Source organism: Urocitellus parryii, chromosome 6 (assembly GCF_045843805.1).
Source record: "Urocitellus parryii isolate mUroPar1 chromosome 6, mUroPar1.hap1, whole genome shotgun sequence".
In the NCBI taxonomy this organism is placed as follows: Eukaryota; Metazoa; Chordata; class Mammalia; order Rodentia; family Sciuridae; genus Urocitellus; species Urocitellus parryii.
The window spans coordinates 30876136-30894792 of NC_135536.1; the positions used below are offsets into that span (position 1 = coordinate 30876136).

Below are 18657 nucleotides of genomic sequence, written 5' to 3' on the forward strand. Positions count from 1 at the left end.
AATCACAGATCAACCAAAAGCAGGGAGGACTTGGCTTGTGTGTATGAAGTTTAGTAAGAGTGGAATGCATTCACTTATGAGCTGTAACATAAAACTTACGTGTATTTTAGAAATAATTCTGGATTCAACAGAAACTACTTAAACCATTGCAGTATCCTGAGTATTTAAGCTTTCCATAGGATTTTTAGTAACAAGTACTGTTCTTAGTTCTAAGTATTCCTAAGTATTATTAAGAATAGTTTTTATATATAACTAAAATCAACCACCGGTAGTTATAATTTTCAAATTAAACAGTAAAAGAATATTGTCATTTTACTACAACTTATCTTTCATATAGAGAGGCTTAGTATTAAACTTATATAAAAGTTATAAAATTCATAAATTTAAACAGAAGCATAAAACATGTCTAAGAAAAGGGAGGCAATGACTTTAATGGAGATACACGATTTCAACTGTGCTTATTTTCTTCCTTAAGAAGCTTATGTCTGCTGACTCAACTTTAGGAATACATTCAGATTTTTAATGGCACTTGTCAGAACATACTCAACACTGTAGCCAGGCTTCGTGGTGTGATCCCAACTTAACTGCAAAAGAACAATTCCATGTCCTCCTTTATCTTTGGGTATGGTACCTGACAGCACTTCAGAAGTACCAATTTTATTTAGAAGATAAACAAATTAGAAAAAAAAAATCATACCCCAAGCTGTCAAGTGCGATGGTGCATGCCTGTAATCCCAACAGCTTAGGAGGCTAAGGCAGGAGGATCACAAGTTCAAGGCCAGCCTCAGGAACTAAGCAAGGCCCTAAGCAATTAAAAAGGGCCAAACCCTGTCACAAATAAAAAGGGCTGAGAATGTGGCTCAGTGTTAAGTGACCCTGGGTCTCTAGTACCAAAAACAAAAACAAACAAGCAAAAAAAGAAAAAAAAAAACTGAATAGCCCAAGGGTTTAGTGAAAAACTTAGAATATTAATATTTTAGTGTACAAATATGATAATCTATCAAAGGCAGCTTCAAAAATAACTGAAACAGAAATATTGCTACCGATTTTATAAAAATTGACTATCTTAAATTTATATGTTTCTATCTTATTTGATGTCAAATCTACAATCATATTTAAACTTTAGATTCAAAGTAAAATGTACCCTTATTATAATGCTGTTTTAATACTGTCTGGCATTAAGAAAAATACTTCAAATTAAATTTTATTTCTGATGGGGGCTGGGGTTGTGGCTCAGTGGCAGAGCGCTTGCCTCACACATGTGAGGCACTGGGTTTGATCCTCAGCATCACATAAAAATGAATAAACAAAGTAAAGATATTGCATCCATCTATAACTAAAAATATTTTTAAAAAATCTTTATTTCTGATGAATACAAACTAGGCAGAAAGCAGAACATCAATGAAATATGCCCTTTTCCTGTGAATTCTGATTGTAAACTAAAGCCATCTCATCATGATTCAACTTCCAGTTCATAATTATACCTGACAGGGCTTTCTTATGACTTAATAAAAGAAAATCAATTTCTGACAAAAACAAAACAAAACAAAACAACACAACAACACACACACAAGACTGGAAACTGGAATTTCAGACTTACAAAAAACTATATTGGCCATAAGATAGCATCTCTAAAGAAAAAAAAGGAATATTTTCATTTTTGAATATTAAATGAATGCTGCTGTCTAAAAAACTCAAAAAATTTTAATTATACAAAATCATTTTTTTTAAACTAGGAGAATTTCAAAGTAACCTCAGGCCAATAAATAAACAGTTGAGCATCAGGAGGATCAGTAAAATCAGATACTGATTTAAAGACCAATGACACTTGATCATTTGCCTGAAACCAGGAATGGCACAGAAGAAAATTCTAAATAAACACTGGTAAATACTGATAAAGGACATGTTAACATAATGGAATTCTATAACTTGTGTTATCAACAGAAATCCTAATCACCTGACACAAAGAGGAGCACATCAAGAATTTAAAGAACAGTATTCACCTAAGAAACTCCTACTTTCATTCTTGATGTCACTTTCACGTTTCTAAAGATAACTATGTACATTGGAAGGAAGTGGCTTCCAGAAGGACAAATCATCTCTAGGGTTGTCCTAACCATCCAAGTATCAATAACAAAGATAGCCTCTTCAATTTCTTCAATAACTTTTTGTTCTTTGACCTCTAACCCCTTCTGTTCATTCTGTGTTCTCAAAGTCTAATCCTGATACACTGTCTGACTTCTCACTTTCCTAATATTACTTTTAGGGTAGGAAGGGACTACAAGAACAAAAGGAGATACACGGGCAATAAAATTTATAAAATGGTTTTTAGAAGACTACTAGAAAACCTCATACAGCTATATGACTAACCTAACAATGCTTACACTTCTGACAGTGATAGGTATTGTGTTCACAGTGCTATGTCAATGAATATATTAGATTTTAAAGAGAGAAAATCTTTAAGAACAGTTCTAATTTCTTAGCACTCCTTATTACCATGAATGGTGACTGAGTCTCTGAGTTAACATCATAATTTTTCACTCAGACAAAAATGACTCACTGTATTGCTACTTACGAGCTAATGGACTTGTTTTAGACTTTTTAGGTCAGATTGTCTTTACTAAGCAACAATTCAAGTCTGCCACTGTAAAATAAAGCAGGCATAGACAACACATAACATAAACACATTTATTTTATTTATAAAAATAAAAAGACATCAAGCTGCACTTAGTCTACAGGCTACAGTCAGCCAACCCTTGTCCTACCAGATCAAATGTTTTGGGCTCTAAAATCTCTTTAATTCCTGTGGCCAATGGAAATCATCTTCTAGTTTGAAGCTTCAATGTTTAGGATCAGTCCTTTTTCCTGGAATGTACAATACTGAGCTAGGTTTTTAAAACATGACAGTAAGGAAAAGGGGAGGTATGAGAAGAGGTTGACTTAGCTTTATCTCTACTACATGGTAACAGTAGAAGACAAAAACACACTGATATGATTTACTGAATGGCTACCCCACCCTCTAGTTCTGACTTAACAGGTCATGCCTTAATTCACTGTTAAAGACTCTACTCCCACTCCCTAATTCCCAAATCAAAAGAGCTTTACAAAAGTAAATGTACAACTTCAAACTCTGGTATGATTTTTATCACCTACTCATACTTTATTTCAAAGGGACAATTACTTCTTATCTTGGAAAAATAATCTGTAACAATGATATTGGTGACATTAAGACCAATCAAACAAAAAGGCATAATAGGAGAAAATATTTGCAATCTGACAAAGAAGCTAAATCTACAATATCAAAATAACACTATTATACCTCAACAGTAAGAAGATCAACAACCTAATTTTTAAGATAAGTAAAATATTTGGACATATCTCACAAAGGATATATGTACGACCAAAAAATATATTTTAAAAATTCCCTCATCGTAATCCAGAAGAAATATGTAATTTTAACCACAATGATACCATCATACATATATTAGGGCTAAAATTATAAAGGCCAACAATAGCAAGTGTTGGCAAAGACAGGAACAACTAGTTAATGGGAATAAAGACTGTCTTCCAAAAAGTTTAGATCTTTTGTTTAAAACATCCCCAAATTGGAAACACCACAAATGCCTATCAACAGGTGGGTGCACAAACAAGAGACAGGATTGCTCATGCCATGAGTTAATTTCAGTAATAAGAGCAAATATATGCAACAATTTTATGGCCTCAAAGATCATTATGGTACATGAGAAACTCAACACAAAACACCACATACTCTATGACTATATTCATGTCAACTTCTAGAAGAGGTAAAATTGTAAGAACCAAGAACAGATAAGTAGTTGCCTACAACTAGAGGCAGAAGAGATGTGGACTGCAGTGAGCACCAAGAATCTTTCAAAGGTAAGAGAACTATTCTGCATCTTGATTGTGGTATTTCACAAGTGTACACAGTTGATAAAACACATTGAATTGTACATGTTAAATGAATGAAATTTATATCCCCAAAACTGATGAAAAAAAAGGGAGTATAAGAAGACTAGTCAGGTGAGAGTCTAAGTGGAAGGAGCATGAAACAGTATGCAGCCTGTGGAATTCCCACCAGATAATAATCAGGATTTTGGAGAATGCTATTGGTATTTGTTTTTTCTGGTATTTCATTTAAAAAGTACTACTCATCAGAAGATTAAAGGACTATATAAAATGAAATTCCCTACTCCCAGGGTTAGTCACTGCCAAGAGCATATTGTGTTATACTAAACAAGACAAATGGATTGTTCTCCTTACATTTTTCTACAATTTCTGTTTTTTTTTCATTACTAAATAACCCTTACTTTTAATGTCCATAATACAGAGGCATCAAATTCTGAATATTATATTATCAATTAAATTATGAGTTGTAAATCATTACTTTATGTATATCATTTCTTTAAGTAGTTCTCTAGAGATGGATCCTTACCATTTTTTACAGCTTTTCAAAATTAGGAAAAGTACTACAATGAATATCCATATGCATTTAAACTTGCAGGTTTGCAAAATTTGTGGATTAAAGATATGGGCATTTTGCGGGCTGGGGTTGTGGCTCACCAGTAGAGTGCTCGCCTAGCACATTTGAGGCCCTGGGTTTGATCCTCAGCATCACATAAAAATAAATAAATAAAATAAGGGTATTGTGTCCAACTATAACCAAAAAATAAAATATTTTTTTAAAGATATGGGCATATTTGGTCCCTAATTCTAATTTGAAGTACAAAAATATTCTGTCATTTAACTGCCTATTTCTCCAAACCCTTTGCAACAATGGACACCACTACACTTTCAACAGATAAAAAACAATCTTAATCCTGCTTTTAATTTCCAATTTTAAAAATTATGAGTAAGACTGAGGTTGTGGCCCATGACTGTAGGTGTCTTGTATTTCTTTTCTTTGAACTATCAACTTTTCTAGTAGGTCAATGATCTTCATCTTATTGAAGTGAAATTCCTATCATCTTATTATGCCAAAGACTGATAACTGACCTTCAGTATCTATCTACCTTCTCCTTATTCGTTTTAATAATAGGACCTTCCCCTAACTGAATTGCAGCTAAGCTCATGTCCATGTATTTAGAGGTCCTTCCCAATCTCTCGCAGCTGGAAGTTACCTGGTGATTATGTACAGGCAAATGGGAAGTAGAAAAAAGTGAAAGGCACATTTTCCAAGTCAAGAATAAAAGTTAAAGCCTAAATGACCTTCACATTTTCTTACCCCACCCCCAACCCTGCACCCCTGTCCCTGTCCCCCTACCCCCCACCACCACCCTCCCTTCAGTTTGCTGGGAAATTTCAACAACACAGCAGTTGCTCTGAATCAGCCCAGGCACAAGTGGAAGATAACAAGAGTCAACCCATCTAAAAGAAATGGATCTCATTAGATTGTTATGAGTGAAATATAAACTTTAATATTAGCCACTGATGTCAGGGCAAGGGTATCTCTATGTATATTTCTATGTGATAAAGAATCTTATCTATATTCCAACAAATGCATATATTAATAAACTTTAATTTATGATCTTAAGAATGCTTAATGTTAGAAAGCAATCAAGTTTAGCTTCAATGAATTCTTTAGAATATACTAGCAAGAGACAAATCAGATATCTCAACCAGTCTTCTCTAAAATTCCTACAACAATTCAAGTTTTCAAAACTATTTAAAATAATATTCTATAGTCTTCCTATAGGAACAATTATAAACTTCTAACCATTATGCAGGGAATTAATATTGGGCAGATAAAATTATCTAGGTTTATTTTAAACTTACATTTGTGGGGATAAAACAGAACTTCTAAACCATGCCAGATAAAGTATAAACTGGTATAAGCTTTCCATAAAGCAATTAATAAGAGCATACATCAAAACCCAATGTGTATTCTCCTTGACTGACAATTCCAGTTCAACATATTTATCCTAAGGAATTAATCACAGCTACATATAAAGATTACATAAAGAACCTTCAGCACAACAGGAATTATCAGTAAACATCTCAAAGACTAACCATAACCTTAGTTATACTAGTTAAATAAACCATGATATAATAATATTTTATCATTATTAGCAATAGCAATGATCATTCATCTGATAAACTTACTATTGCCAGCACTGTTATATTACTTTACATGTTTTAACAGATATTATCTTCACAATAAACCTATGAAGTAAGCACTATTATTGCCCCAACTGACAAATGAGAAAACTATGGGGAAAAGTCACATACATGTATACATTACCAAAGACTTAAAGAAAAAATACATCGGGGAGAGAAAACTTGTCCAAGGTCAAATAGCTAGTGTAAGTGGCAGAGCATTGGATTTGAAATTCAGAAGTCTGGTTCTATAGAGTTCTCTACACTGTACTGTTTTTCATATAGATCTAAGTGACAAAATATCATATACCTATTTAAAAATAAGAGAAAAAAGGTACAAAACTCATACAGTAGCACAATGTCACATAAAATGATTACAACTCTATTTTAGAAAATTACATACATATGTACATTAAAAAACTAGAAGAGGGGCTGGTGTTGTGGCTCAGCGGTAGTGAGCTCACCTAGCACATGCAAGGTCCTGGATTCCATCCTCAGCACAACATAAAAATAAATAAATAAAATAAAGATATTGTGTCAACAATAAATATTAAAAAAAACTAGAAGAAAAAAATCACAAAATATTAATAGTGGCTATCTGAGTGATGAGATTATGATGACTTAATTTTTTCAATGTATCTCTTGATATTTGTAGACTTCTGTTTCTGTTCTAAGGATGGGATTAATAGCACATCATAATTCTATCAAAAGGAAGTGTAAGTACAATATATCCCCTATATATAATTCCTCCTTCTAGATACAATGAAGCATTTTTACTGTTTCAATAAAAATGAATCATTAACTTTCATTTACATACCATGAGTTGCACTTCCTCCAAAAAATATTTTAAATATTTTAGTATCTTTCTACTAAAAAACAAACACCAATTTGGGCACACATCTGTAATTCCAGCAACACAGGAGACTGAGGCAGGAAGATCACAAGTTTGAGATCAGCCTTAGCAACTTAGCAAGGCCCTAGGTAACTTGGCAAGATCCTGTCTCAAAATCAAAAATAAAAAGAGCTAGGAATGAGGCTCAGTGGTTAAGTGAGCCTGGGCTCAACTCCCAGTACAAAGAAAAAACAAAACCAAAAATAAGCAGCTTAATAAGAAGGGCATCAAGGTGTTGTGAGATTTCCTGGGAGACTTCCCCTACAGCTAACTACATTTTCAAGTTAATAAACTCTGTAGTAAAGCAGATTATTTCAAAGAATACCTTCTTTGTCAATCTTTCGGTAATGAAACAAACAAAAGAGCCTCAGGAAAAAAATAAAATAAAAAGATGAGGGGAAAAAAGAGCCTCAGAAAAACCAATTCAAGCAAACAGACACAGACATACACACACACACTGAGGATTTAAGTGTGTGGGGGGGGCGCTTTGCCACTGAGCCACATCTCCAGCCCTCCTTTATTTTTCTCTTTTTTCTTCTCTAGACGGGATCTCATTAACTGGCTTAGGGCCTCACTAAATTGATGAGGCTGGTCTCAAACTTGCAATCCTGGCTCAGCCTCCCAATTTCCAGGGATTACAAAAGTGTGCCACTGTGCCCGGCTCATGCAACAATTTTTAAACACCTAAAACATTAACCAAATTTTAAAAAGTCTTAATCAGAGAAATACTACTCATGTTTACATATTTTATATGTACATATATATATATAACTGACATGTGCTTGTTTCCTGTCTATATTGTAATAGTAATTTTTAATTTTTCCAAATAAAGTTGAAATAATTTTGTACATGCTTTTCAACACATATATCCTCAGCAATGATCACCAGTAATTTCATACACACACAGGCCAATTTTTCTTTTCTACCTGATCTTATATAGAACATTCCGTTTGAGATATGTTACATATTCAGGGTTATTATCAACTATGAAAGTATTTTTCATCATTGCATCTACATGTTAAGTCTTAATTTATAAGAGGAAACAGATTAACATAAAAACTGAGAAGTAATTGCTAAATTTTATAGAAAAAGCTCAGCAAATATAAAATAGAATTTCAAGACTACCTGAATTCAGTCTCTCCTGTAGTGTAATCTTGGAACTAAACTACGATTTGTTTTACTTAGTATTATTACATTTTAATTCACAAAGTAGCATAAAACCAAATGCAAGAAGCAAGTCCAATAAAAAATGATCAGAATGAAATTAAATCAAACTTTAAGATGTGATCTTTAAAAGAAAAACATATTGCATTGAAAGGTAGAAATTTCTATCAGAATTACCTTTTTTAAAAATGTTTTCTTCAAAATAATTGTCATTCAAGCCATCACTTCCATTCAAGCATTTTTTTTTTTAACTTGGTTTTCATGGAAATAAAGCCTATAGGAAACGTTTTTTTTTTTTAATTATACCACTTATTATTCAGTTTCTAAAAGTAATTTTGATTAACAATTATGCCTGCTGAACAGATCTGAGTATGTGTATATGTATATAGTGTATATAGTGTTACATATAAATGTCTTATATGAAAACTATACATGTGAATTTTTTTAATAAAGCAGCTAAACTGGGAAGAAAACAATCCCTTATAAATATCCCTTATTTTTAAGGAACATCATGCTAACTTTAACATATGTGAATATACAGTACCCAAATCCACTTATACAAAATTATCTTACTATTGTTAATTAAAATCACATAAAAAATTAAACCATGCCACAAAAATATTCCAGTTTCCCTAGCAGTTCTTTTTAAGTCAGTTGCAGTTCATTTTCAGAATTTTGAGGGGACAACTTTACGTACTATGGAACAGGTTTTCACTTTCCTCTCATTGTTTTGTGCTAATTATTACTAAGCATTCAATGTGGCAGCATTCAAGCCAAGAACTAGCTATCAAAAGGCAGTTAAGGGGCTGAGGTTGTGGCTCAATGGTAGAGCGCCTGCCAGGCACTTGTGAGGCCCTGGGTTTGAATCTCAGCACCATGTATAAATAAATAATATTAAGGTCCACTGAGAACTTAAAAAAAAAAAAAAAAAAAAACCCGCAGTTAACTGAAGGGAAAAATTCAAATTCCCAGAGACTATCCTCAGTGTCTACCAGAAAATGCTAAAGGTACCTCCACCCAGGAGGCTTTATCATCAGAATGGTAAGACAGTTCATAGGTATGTATTTCCAATAATCTGCATATGACTTTAAAAATGAAAGTTTTTAATTAAGGCATGCTTCACTGATTTTTTAAAAGAAAACTAAGAATTTTCATTGAGGAAAATCATCAACTGTTTTATGCTTGATCTGAAAAAGTCAAAAAATCTGAAGTGGATCAACATGAAGCCTTTTACTTTAACCAATCCACCAAAAGAATGCTACTCAGGATGGCCTTACTTTGTTATTTTTAATGAATACTAAGTTCTCTCTAATCCATAAAGTCAACAGACAATGAGCTGGCATCTAAAGTTTCATATTCACAAGCCTTCTGTCCATCTGGACGCTAGGTTAACTGATGATGAACAAAGATATTATCACATGAGTGATAAACTAAATATTTGCAAGTAACAAGTGTCACCTGCAACTAAATTAAGTAGCAAAACTGACGTCTAATTCTCTCTTAAGCACTCTCCTTAGGATTTTCTTACCTCTCCAAATTACAAACCTAGAACCAAAAGCATTCTAAGTTTAAAATTAAAGCATTCCAATGATTTGTTATTTTATCTAAACTCACTCACTCTAATGTTATAAATCTTAGATGTCCATTTTCAAGATTTGTTAAAGATAATCATTTTCATCAATATGTACATTTACATACCTATTAATATCTCTGTACCTAATGCTTAATGATTTTTACAAAATAGAAAAGGAGCCAATGGACAGATAGCGTAAGAAGCTTTATTGAATTCTAATTTTGGTACTTTACACCACATATCCTTCCAACAAAAGCATCGATTAGATGTCATTTTTATAAGTGAAAAGTAGCTATAACACAAATAAGCAAAATCACAAGTGAGTGTTTCTTAATAACTAATCTGCATTTTGAGCACAACAAAGCTGGAATCTACAGCTCAATATAGAGAAATAGAAATGAAATCAAATCAGTATAAAATTTTACCCTTATTTAAAGGCATAAAGCAGATATTTGAATGGCTAATGTATTGACAAGGTTTTCAATTATACGACTCTGAAAATTAATTATTTAATAATTCATGTGTACATTTATAGATATATAAACAGGAAAAAGGGATATACTTTATCCAGTTATTATCTGATATTAATATAGAGCCATGATATCCTCAGAGTATTGTATTTAGAACTATAATCAATTCTATTAAAAATGTTGGACATTGTAAAATGTAGAATACCTCAGAGAGATAATTTTTAGTAACTGACCATTAGAAAGCACTTTTGCCTTTTCTATATATAGCATATTCAAAGAAATCAAAGGGTATTTTTTGTGGGGGGAGGTGTGCTGGGGATTGACCCCAGGGGCACTTTACCATTGAGCTACATCTTCAACCCTTTTTATTTTTTGTTTTGAGACAGGGTCTCACTAAATTGCTTATGTTGGCCTCAAAGTTGAGATCCTTCTGCCTCAACCTTCCAAGTTGCTGGAATTATAGGTGAGCCCCACCACACCGGGCCTAAACAATTAAAAAAAAAATTCTCATATGGTACAAATGCTTGGGAAAAACTGTCAAAATAATTTTTAAGAGAATACTAAAGTATAAACTTATTAATATATTAACTACCTACTAATAATGGATATGCTCAAAATAAAACGCAGAGTAAGAAGTAGAAACAGACAACAAAAAAGCAAAAAACTTAAATTTTCCTTACACATTGGGCAAACATGGTGCTCTTATGCATAGTTCCAAAATGAATCTATCTCAAGAAAGAAGTGCAATCATCATCCATTATCTGCTGCATTAAAGTTTTGTATAACCAAGATTACATAAGGCCTGCATACCAAGTTCATCCTGCAAACTGCTACCGCCTACAGCAGATGCATTGTCATGTGATGCTTCTAAGTGGACACTCCCATTTCTCACCAGCAATGAGGCACTAGCACTGAGCACTGCAGCCTGGGAAGGGGGGCGGGACTGGATTTTGACCTGGGCTGTGGACTGCTGGCCTTGCTGACCATCTTGAAGGCTAGGAGAAAACATGGATTGGGGAGACATTACAGGGAAGAAAAGAGAAAATAGCTAGAATGAAATCAATATAGAAAACTGATTTCAAAAAGACACTTTTCAATGTAACCTAAGAAAGAACCAACTTTGTAAAATATAGAGATTACACTGCCAGCTTAAATGTTCTGGTCCTTATCAGTTTGATTTGTAGTGATTAATACACTAAACATTTAATATATATGTAAATTGCTCAATCTGCAACTTTCTTCTACTTCAAGTCAAATAAATTCTAGTGTAAGGGAAACAAAAAGCAACAGAGTTGTGAGCACATTCACCATATGTGTCAGTTAAATATGCACTTTTATTTATAATCTCATAACAATTCTAAAATTTTCTTTAAAACATTCTGGGGTCTCAATTTTATAAAACAAAGTCTCTATGCACTTGAAAACCAAAGAATCTTAACAAATGCAACCAAGACAACAATTTTGAATAAAAAAAAAATCACAAACTAGTGGAAAAGAACAGGAAAAACTCATTCAAACAAGTGAAACACAAATGACCATCAGGATATTGACAGAAGCAGAATAAATATAAAGTATTACCTATAAAAAGCCTACATATTTCTAAAATAACATGCTTAGTATCTAAGGAGGTAGTTAACAATAATCTTTATTTCCTTTTTAATCTGTTTTGTAGTCCATCATTTTAGAAAATATATTTTGGAAACCTGTAATTTCATGGGATGTTCTATCTTTTCTAAATTCCATAAAGGTTTTTGTTATAATATTTAGTATTTAGTATAAAGTTATTAAAATTATTTATAAAATTTTCTATATCATTCTTGTATTTTTATAAGTTTATTTAGATAATGTGAATTTTAAGGCTCATATAATATCTAAACAAATTTAAACTGATGAAATTCATGAAAACATTTTAATTATAATTATTAGATTATTCTCAATGAAATACCGCTTATTCTTCAATGAAACACTGTATTCCGTTAATCTGAGCTGACTTTGAACAATCCCAAGAGTCTGCTTCTAAAATTATTAGACCTCTAGAACAAAAAGAATGCTATTCAGGATGGCCTTACTTTGTTATTTTTAATGAATACCAAGTTCTCTCTAATCCCTTAAATTCAACATAATAGTTTCTCTGATGCCTATAAAACAAACTTATCTACTACAGATGGACCATGAAATAAAAGGCTAACTAAAAATATTTTAGTCTGTGGCTATGTCAACAGAATATTCTAGAACTGCATTGTCTGATATAGTAGCCAGGAACTATTTAAATTAATTAAAATTAAAAATTTTCTCAGTAATACAAACCATATTTCAATTGCTCAATCACATAACATAGCCATTGGCTAACAAAGTGGGCAGTAGTTAGTATTTAGTGTCTACTACATTGGACAGTGCAGATTACAGAATATTTCTACCATCACAGAAAGTTATATTGACTAGCAACATTCACATTTCAGGCTTGTTTTAGCATCACTGAAGGGTACATGTTCTGAGCACAACATAAGAACGCACACAACATATAAGAAAAATCACATCTGCAAAATTTTGACTTATAAATCCTTACTGGCATAATTAAGCCATAACTACAAAAGGATTTATGAAATAACTTGTTTGGACTAGAAATTTCATATAATACATATAAATCAAGACATGATCTGGAGATAAGTGTTTTATCTTCCATACATATATAATGCATCTGATACTCTTCCTCAAAAGCTATCTAAACTTATTCACAAACCTTACCAAGCTGAACAAGTTTCACAAGAGAAAAATAGCAAGGAAAAATATCTAAGTAGTTTAAATACTGTGTCCTTTTAGATTCAAAAGAGCCAAATTTTATGGGAATTGTAGTCAACAAGTTTTTCTAGTAATTTTTCATATAGTCATAAGCAAAGGTGGTTAGTACAGTTAGATGTATTTCTATATAAACACATTTCAGAATATTTGAATCTTGAACCCAGATGTACAATGTATAACCAAGTTTATAAAATGTTTTCAAAATATCAGGCAGTTGATTTTTATCAACTCCAGAATAAAGAATTAAAAGAAATGACAAATTCTATAAGATAATAAATATTGAGTTTAAAAGGTAGTAATAAAATATTTATTTCCCTTGAGTTTCTATTTTTAAAACTCCTCAACAAGAAAAAGTCTGTCACTTTTGCAAAAATTGTCAAAAAACATAATCCTGATGGGTTGCATTTCATTTCAAACTAATAACTGGCATAAATGTATCTTCTTTACAGTTCCAATTATATAATAAAACTAGCTGTTTGAAAAAAGGTAGCAACTACTTTACAACATAGCAAAAGGTAGAAATTTAAGTGTTTAATTATTGGCTACCACTAGTATCACTGATATACAATCATGCTAATTAACATTTCCAGTTTAAATGAAGAATAATTGGTCTTGTTCTTTCTTCTTCTGTAGCACTGAAGTGATAGTGATAGCACATCCTTTCTTGTACTGTCAGTTAGTTTTGTATGTGCTATCTAAATAAAAATGTAAACTCTAAGAGTGTGACTCCATAATCCCTCTCAATCTCCAGATTCCAGAGAAAAGAATATCTTCAACGTAATACATAAGTATCTGATTAATTCTTTTCTGAGCACAAAACAACCTTCATAAATTTCTAACAATGAACTCTCAAATATAACTGTGATCTTATTTTTTGCCACTCATCTTTCAGTCTTATATTTCAAAAAGTAACATTTAGGTTAATACAGAATTCTTAATATTTGTCTTCTAATATTTTTAAATATTTACCTTTGTTTTTAGCTCTACTGGCTAGGAACAATTGGCAAGGATCTCTAAAACCTACATATAGGCTAATTTTTCTAAAAAGCTGTAAAAATAGTTCTGGAAGAGTTTATTCTAATAAGCATATTTTAAAAATGCAAATTCTGTTTGTGAGAAAATTCATGATTCACTCCCAAACCATGTAAACAGATTTTACCACATTGCTTTTTGGATGGCTCATTATAAACTATTCATTGAAATTTAAAATAAATTATAGTAGTGTCCCTTTATCTAAAGTGTGTGTGGGGTGTGTGTGTGTGTGTGTGTGTATGTGTGTGTTGTGCTCCCACCACCCTACCCACTACTTCCTGTGGTGCCCTGCAGTTCTAGAGAACCACTATCAACAGCAATCTGAAAAAAGTAAATGGAATTCCAGAAATAAACAATTTTTAAGTTTTAAATACCTTTTATAATAACATATAATATATTGTTATCATTCCTAGTTTATTATGTTATCATTAATTTCTTTCTTTCTTTCTTCCTTTCTTGGTGGTACTATGGGTTAAATACAAGGGTGTTCTACCACTGAATATACCAGCCCTTTGTTTTAAAATTGGAGATGGGGGTCTCATTAAGTTGCTACGGGTGGCCTTGAATTCGAAATCCTCCTGCATTGGCCTGCATCTGCATTGCTCAGGTTAAAGTCATGTAACACTGAACCCAGTTTGGTAGCAATTTCTTACTGTAGTGAACATAAATATATTTGTACTGTTGATATACACAGGGTTTAGTACCATCTGATGATTTTAGTACCATCTGATGATTCAGGTATCCACTGGAGGAACATTTTCCCTACAGATAAGAGTATAGTAAATTTTACTAGTATTTATATAGTAGTTGTAACGAAAGCATTGCCACATATATTCTATCCCTTTTTGGCAAATAAGTTTGCCATCTTTGAAATGACCATGCCATCCTATACTTATTTAAAGATGAGATTATTATTTGAGAGCTTATACCAAAAAAAAACAATACTTTCCTTTAATATTTTTATGATTACAAAAGATTATTTTAATAAGTTGGTATTTTTTCCTAATTCCTCTCCGTTAAATTTTATTTCACTTCACTCGTGAGGAAGAGTGAAGTCAGCTTATTTACGACATATATGCAACCTTTGTATTGAAAATATCCTGGAACTTGAACAAAAACTACATGCTGACTAGTATAAGATTACTTTCTAAAAATTCTAGTATGATGTCTTTAGAAGTTCTATGCCATACCCTAGATGTGATTAATACATTTAAAGCCTTGGGAAAATATTATGTGAATGTTTGGAGTTGTAACGGTAAATCTAATATTCCACCAGGCACGAGAAAAAACTATAATTTGTCTGCATTTGTTTGATGAGTTTCAGCAGGTTCATTTGTAGCAAAGAATGAAAGAATTTTTAGTCTTACAGAGGTTAATTAAATGTTTAAGAAATAGAAACATGGTGTGAGTAACAAGGCAAAGAAGTTATCAATGGCAGTATTATTTAAGGGGCTTTTTGAAAGGTTAAGAAACAAATCTTTTTTAAAAAATTAAGAAAATGCTCACCTCTTTCTGCATGTTGAGGCTACGCCCAAAATTCACTAGCAGAAGGAAAAGTTCCCTCAGGAAGAAAAGAAGGTAAAAGGAAATAGAAGTGGGGTGCTCACAAAAAGCAAAGGTTTCTAGAATAAATATTTCTTTTAAATTGGTTGCCTTCCCACTTCTACATTTTAGATGTTGGTTTAGCCAATAACAAGTTTTTATAAATTTATCTACTGTTGGGCTGAGATTGTGGCTCAGCAGTAGAGCACTCGCCTAGCACATACCAGGCCCTGGATTCGATACTCAGGACCACATAAAAATAAATAAACAAAATAAAGGTATTGTGTACAACTAAAAAAAATATATATTTTTTTAATTTATCTACTGTTAAAGGGATTAGGATCATGATCTATGAGAGATGAAGCTTCTTCCTCTAATAAAAAAAAATCTAGAAAAAGAATCAAATCTTAAATCTCAAGGGACTTTACAAAATGAAACATTTTAAAGAAACAAGATTCTGCTACTCCCAAAGAAAATTTTTTTAAAGGAAGGGCTTATCTCTTCTCATCTATCATGTACGTGACAGAAGTTATTTCATCAAATGTTCTTCATTCTTACAATGTGAAAAGAAAGTAATTTATAAATTATGCTTTTGGACAGAGATTGATAAACATATATATGTAATTATGTCCATATTTGTCTTTTTAAAATAGAGCATAGCGTTTTGAATGGATTGTTACATTTTCCCCCCCAGTACTGGAAATTGAATTCAGGAGTGCTTTAACACTAAACTACATGTCCTTAGCCCTTTTCATTTTTTAATTTGAGAAAGGGTCTCTCTAAGTTGCTGAGTTTGACCTCAAACTTGAGATCCTTCTGCCTTGACCTCCCAAACTGCTGAAATTACAGGTGTACACCATAGTTCCCCACAAATTATTAAATTTCTAATTTAAGACATGAACTCATTAGATTTGAGATAATTAAGAAGAAAACACTTATTGAAATTTTAATGGAAAATAACCCCAATATTATATGAATGGATGTTTTCTTATTTGGAAATATTGAAAAAATGTTTAATATGTTATTGGGGTTGAGAAATTAAATATAAATATACATAGAAATAAGGATATCCAATTGACCATACTTACATAAATATTTTAGTTGTTATTTATTAGGTTCTGGTGATTGTGAAATAAAAACCACTCAATTTTACACAATGTAAAACAATATATTTTAGTGAGATGAAACAAACTGACTTAAACTGAGGTCAGTTATCTGTTATTTCTCAACAAGCTCATCATTAGGTCTCATAATTTTTCTTATTAAACACTATCCAGATATTGGGAAAAGATGTTGTATTAATAGTATTAATTTGAAATATAAAAAAGAGGGAATGCTAATTTAAGATCTACTATTTACATTTCTAAAAGTGATTTTGCGATTTAAACTTGACAAAACCAATCTGATCATTTTTAAAAAAAAAAAAACAGTACAACATAAGGCATGCATAATGCAACAGGCTCATGGTTACATGCAGAGAAAGCCTAAGAGCTGAAACGTATAGAAGAGAAACAGAAAGAAAAGCAAAGCTCTTCAAGTGTTTCTTGGTTCCGAAAGAACAGGTTAGAAGATCTGTTGCATGCATGCTAACTTGGTGGAATTTTAAAATACCATACCTTAGGGGTGATCCGATGAGCAAGGTAGGAGGGGTAGGGTTACTCCCTGCATTGTGCCGGCGCCGTACTGCCTGGCGCCTAAATGTGCTGCGTTCACGGCGAAATGACACTGCCTCCTCGCTGGCCTGTGCTGCTGCATCAAGACAGACTTAGGTCAAATAGGAGCCTAGGTCAGAGATGTAAATAGCAGCTGACCCTGTCTTTCCCTTGACTTCCCACTTCTAGAGAACTTGTCTGCTTACTCGAAACTGTTTCTATCTATACAATTAGTGTATCATATCCAGCAGTCAACAAAAAAGTATCGTTTATTTAGAGTTAATTTGTTTTGAAAAATGTTTTGATCTACTATCTGCCTTCACCATTTCTCTTCAACTTCAATTTCCTACTATGAGATCTATGTTGCTTTAAATCTTTTCCTGAAAGTCTCATTTATTTTTGTTCATGTTCCTCTACTCTCCCTTTAATTAAGTCAGCTCTTTTAGTGTTTGTTAGTTTCTATTAATGGGAATGGGCATTAGATTTTACTCTCATGAGAATAATAAAAGCAACTAAGAGTAACAGATGCTCCTTGACTTATAATAGGGTTACATTTCAAAAAAAATCATAAATTGAAAATACCATGGGTCAAAAATGAATTTAATACATCTAACCTACCAAACATCATAGTTTAACAAAGAGTATAATGTACAGTATTGACAGGTTGCTTCACCTTGCGATCATATGGCTGATTAGGAGCTGTGGCTCCCAGCTGCTATCCAACGTGAAAAAGAATATCATATCACATTTTCAAACCCTGGGGAAATGATTGAAATTCAAAATTTGAAGTATGATTCTACTGAATGCATATCACTTTTGCACGATTGTAAAAGTTAAACAGTTATAAACTGAACCATAATTAAGCTGGAGTTCCTCTGTACTTCTCTGAAGATGCCAATGAGTAAGGCAGCAAGCTTGCCTCACAATACAATGTGAAAACAATGACTGTGAGATTACACAGCTAGTTTGTTAAATATTCAAGAAAGCATGAATATATCTTCACTATAAAGTATTCTGCTACTATCAAACTTTATTCAAAACCTCTATGGCCCTGGCCCTAGTTCCACCAACATTAGGAAGCAAGTATCAGCAAAATGCCAAGTATAGAAACTAATAATTTAATCTAGAGGCAAGAAAGTACAAACTAAACCAAGCATGCAACAATGGCATAATAGAATAATATAAATTTTACAAAACCATATTAATTGACCAACTAGGATCTTCAAAACAAATAAAATTATTTTTCTCCATTTTAATATAAAATAACTATTGTTCCCTAGTAATCTAAATATTTGGGGAATCATTTTGATCTTTGACAAAGTGTATTTTGATGCCAAGTATAAATAAAGATAAAAGAAGTTAGTACAGAAACATTTCTCCCAAACCTAAAAATTCATTTAACTATGAAAAGGCTGTTAT

At 32.2% G+C, this 18657-nt stretch overlaps 1 protein-coding gene across 5 annotated transcripts in view; it reads right to left on the reverse strand.

Moving 5' to 3' along the window:
• The window catches only part of Pcnx1 (pecanex 1), a 144757-nt gene that overhangs the window by 72038 nt on the left and 54062 nt on the right, over nt 1-18657 (reverse strand). For 2 of the 5 annotated variants that reach the window (XM_026402351.2, XM_026402335.2), the window contains exons 7-8: nt 17203-17335; nt 11024-11208 (exon numbers count right to left, since the gene is read on the reverse strand). The exons of 2 other annotated variants lie outside the window; for them this stretch is intronic. In XM_026402351.2, the coding sequence (XP_026258136.2) occupies nt 11024-11208; nt 17203-17335 (318 nt within the window). The remainder of the gene's footprint in view (nt 1-11023; nt 11209-17202; nt 17336-18657) is intronic. One more of the 5 variants, XM_026402344.2, reaches the window with a different exon arrangement.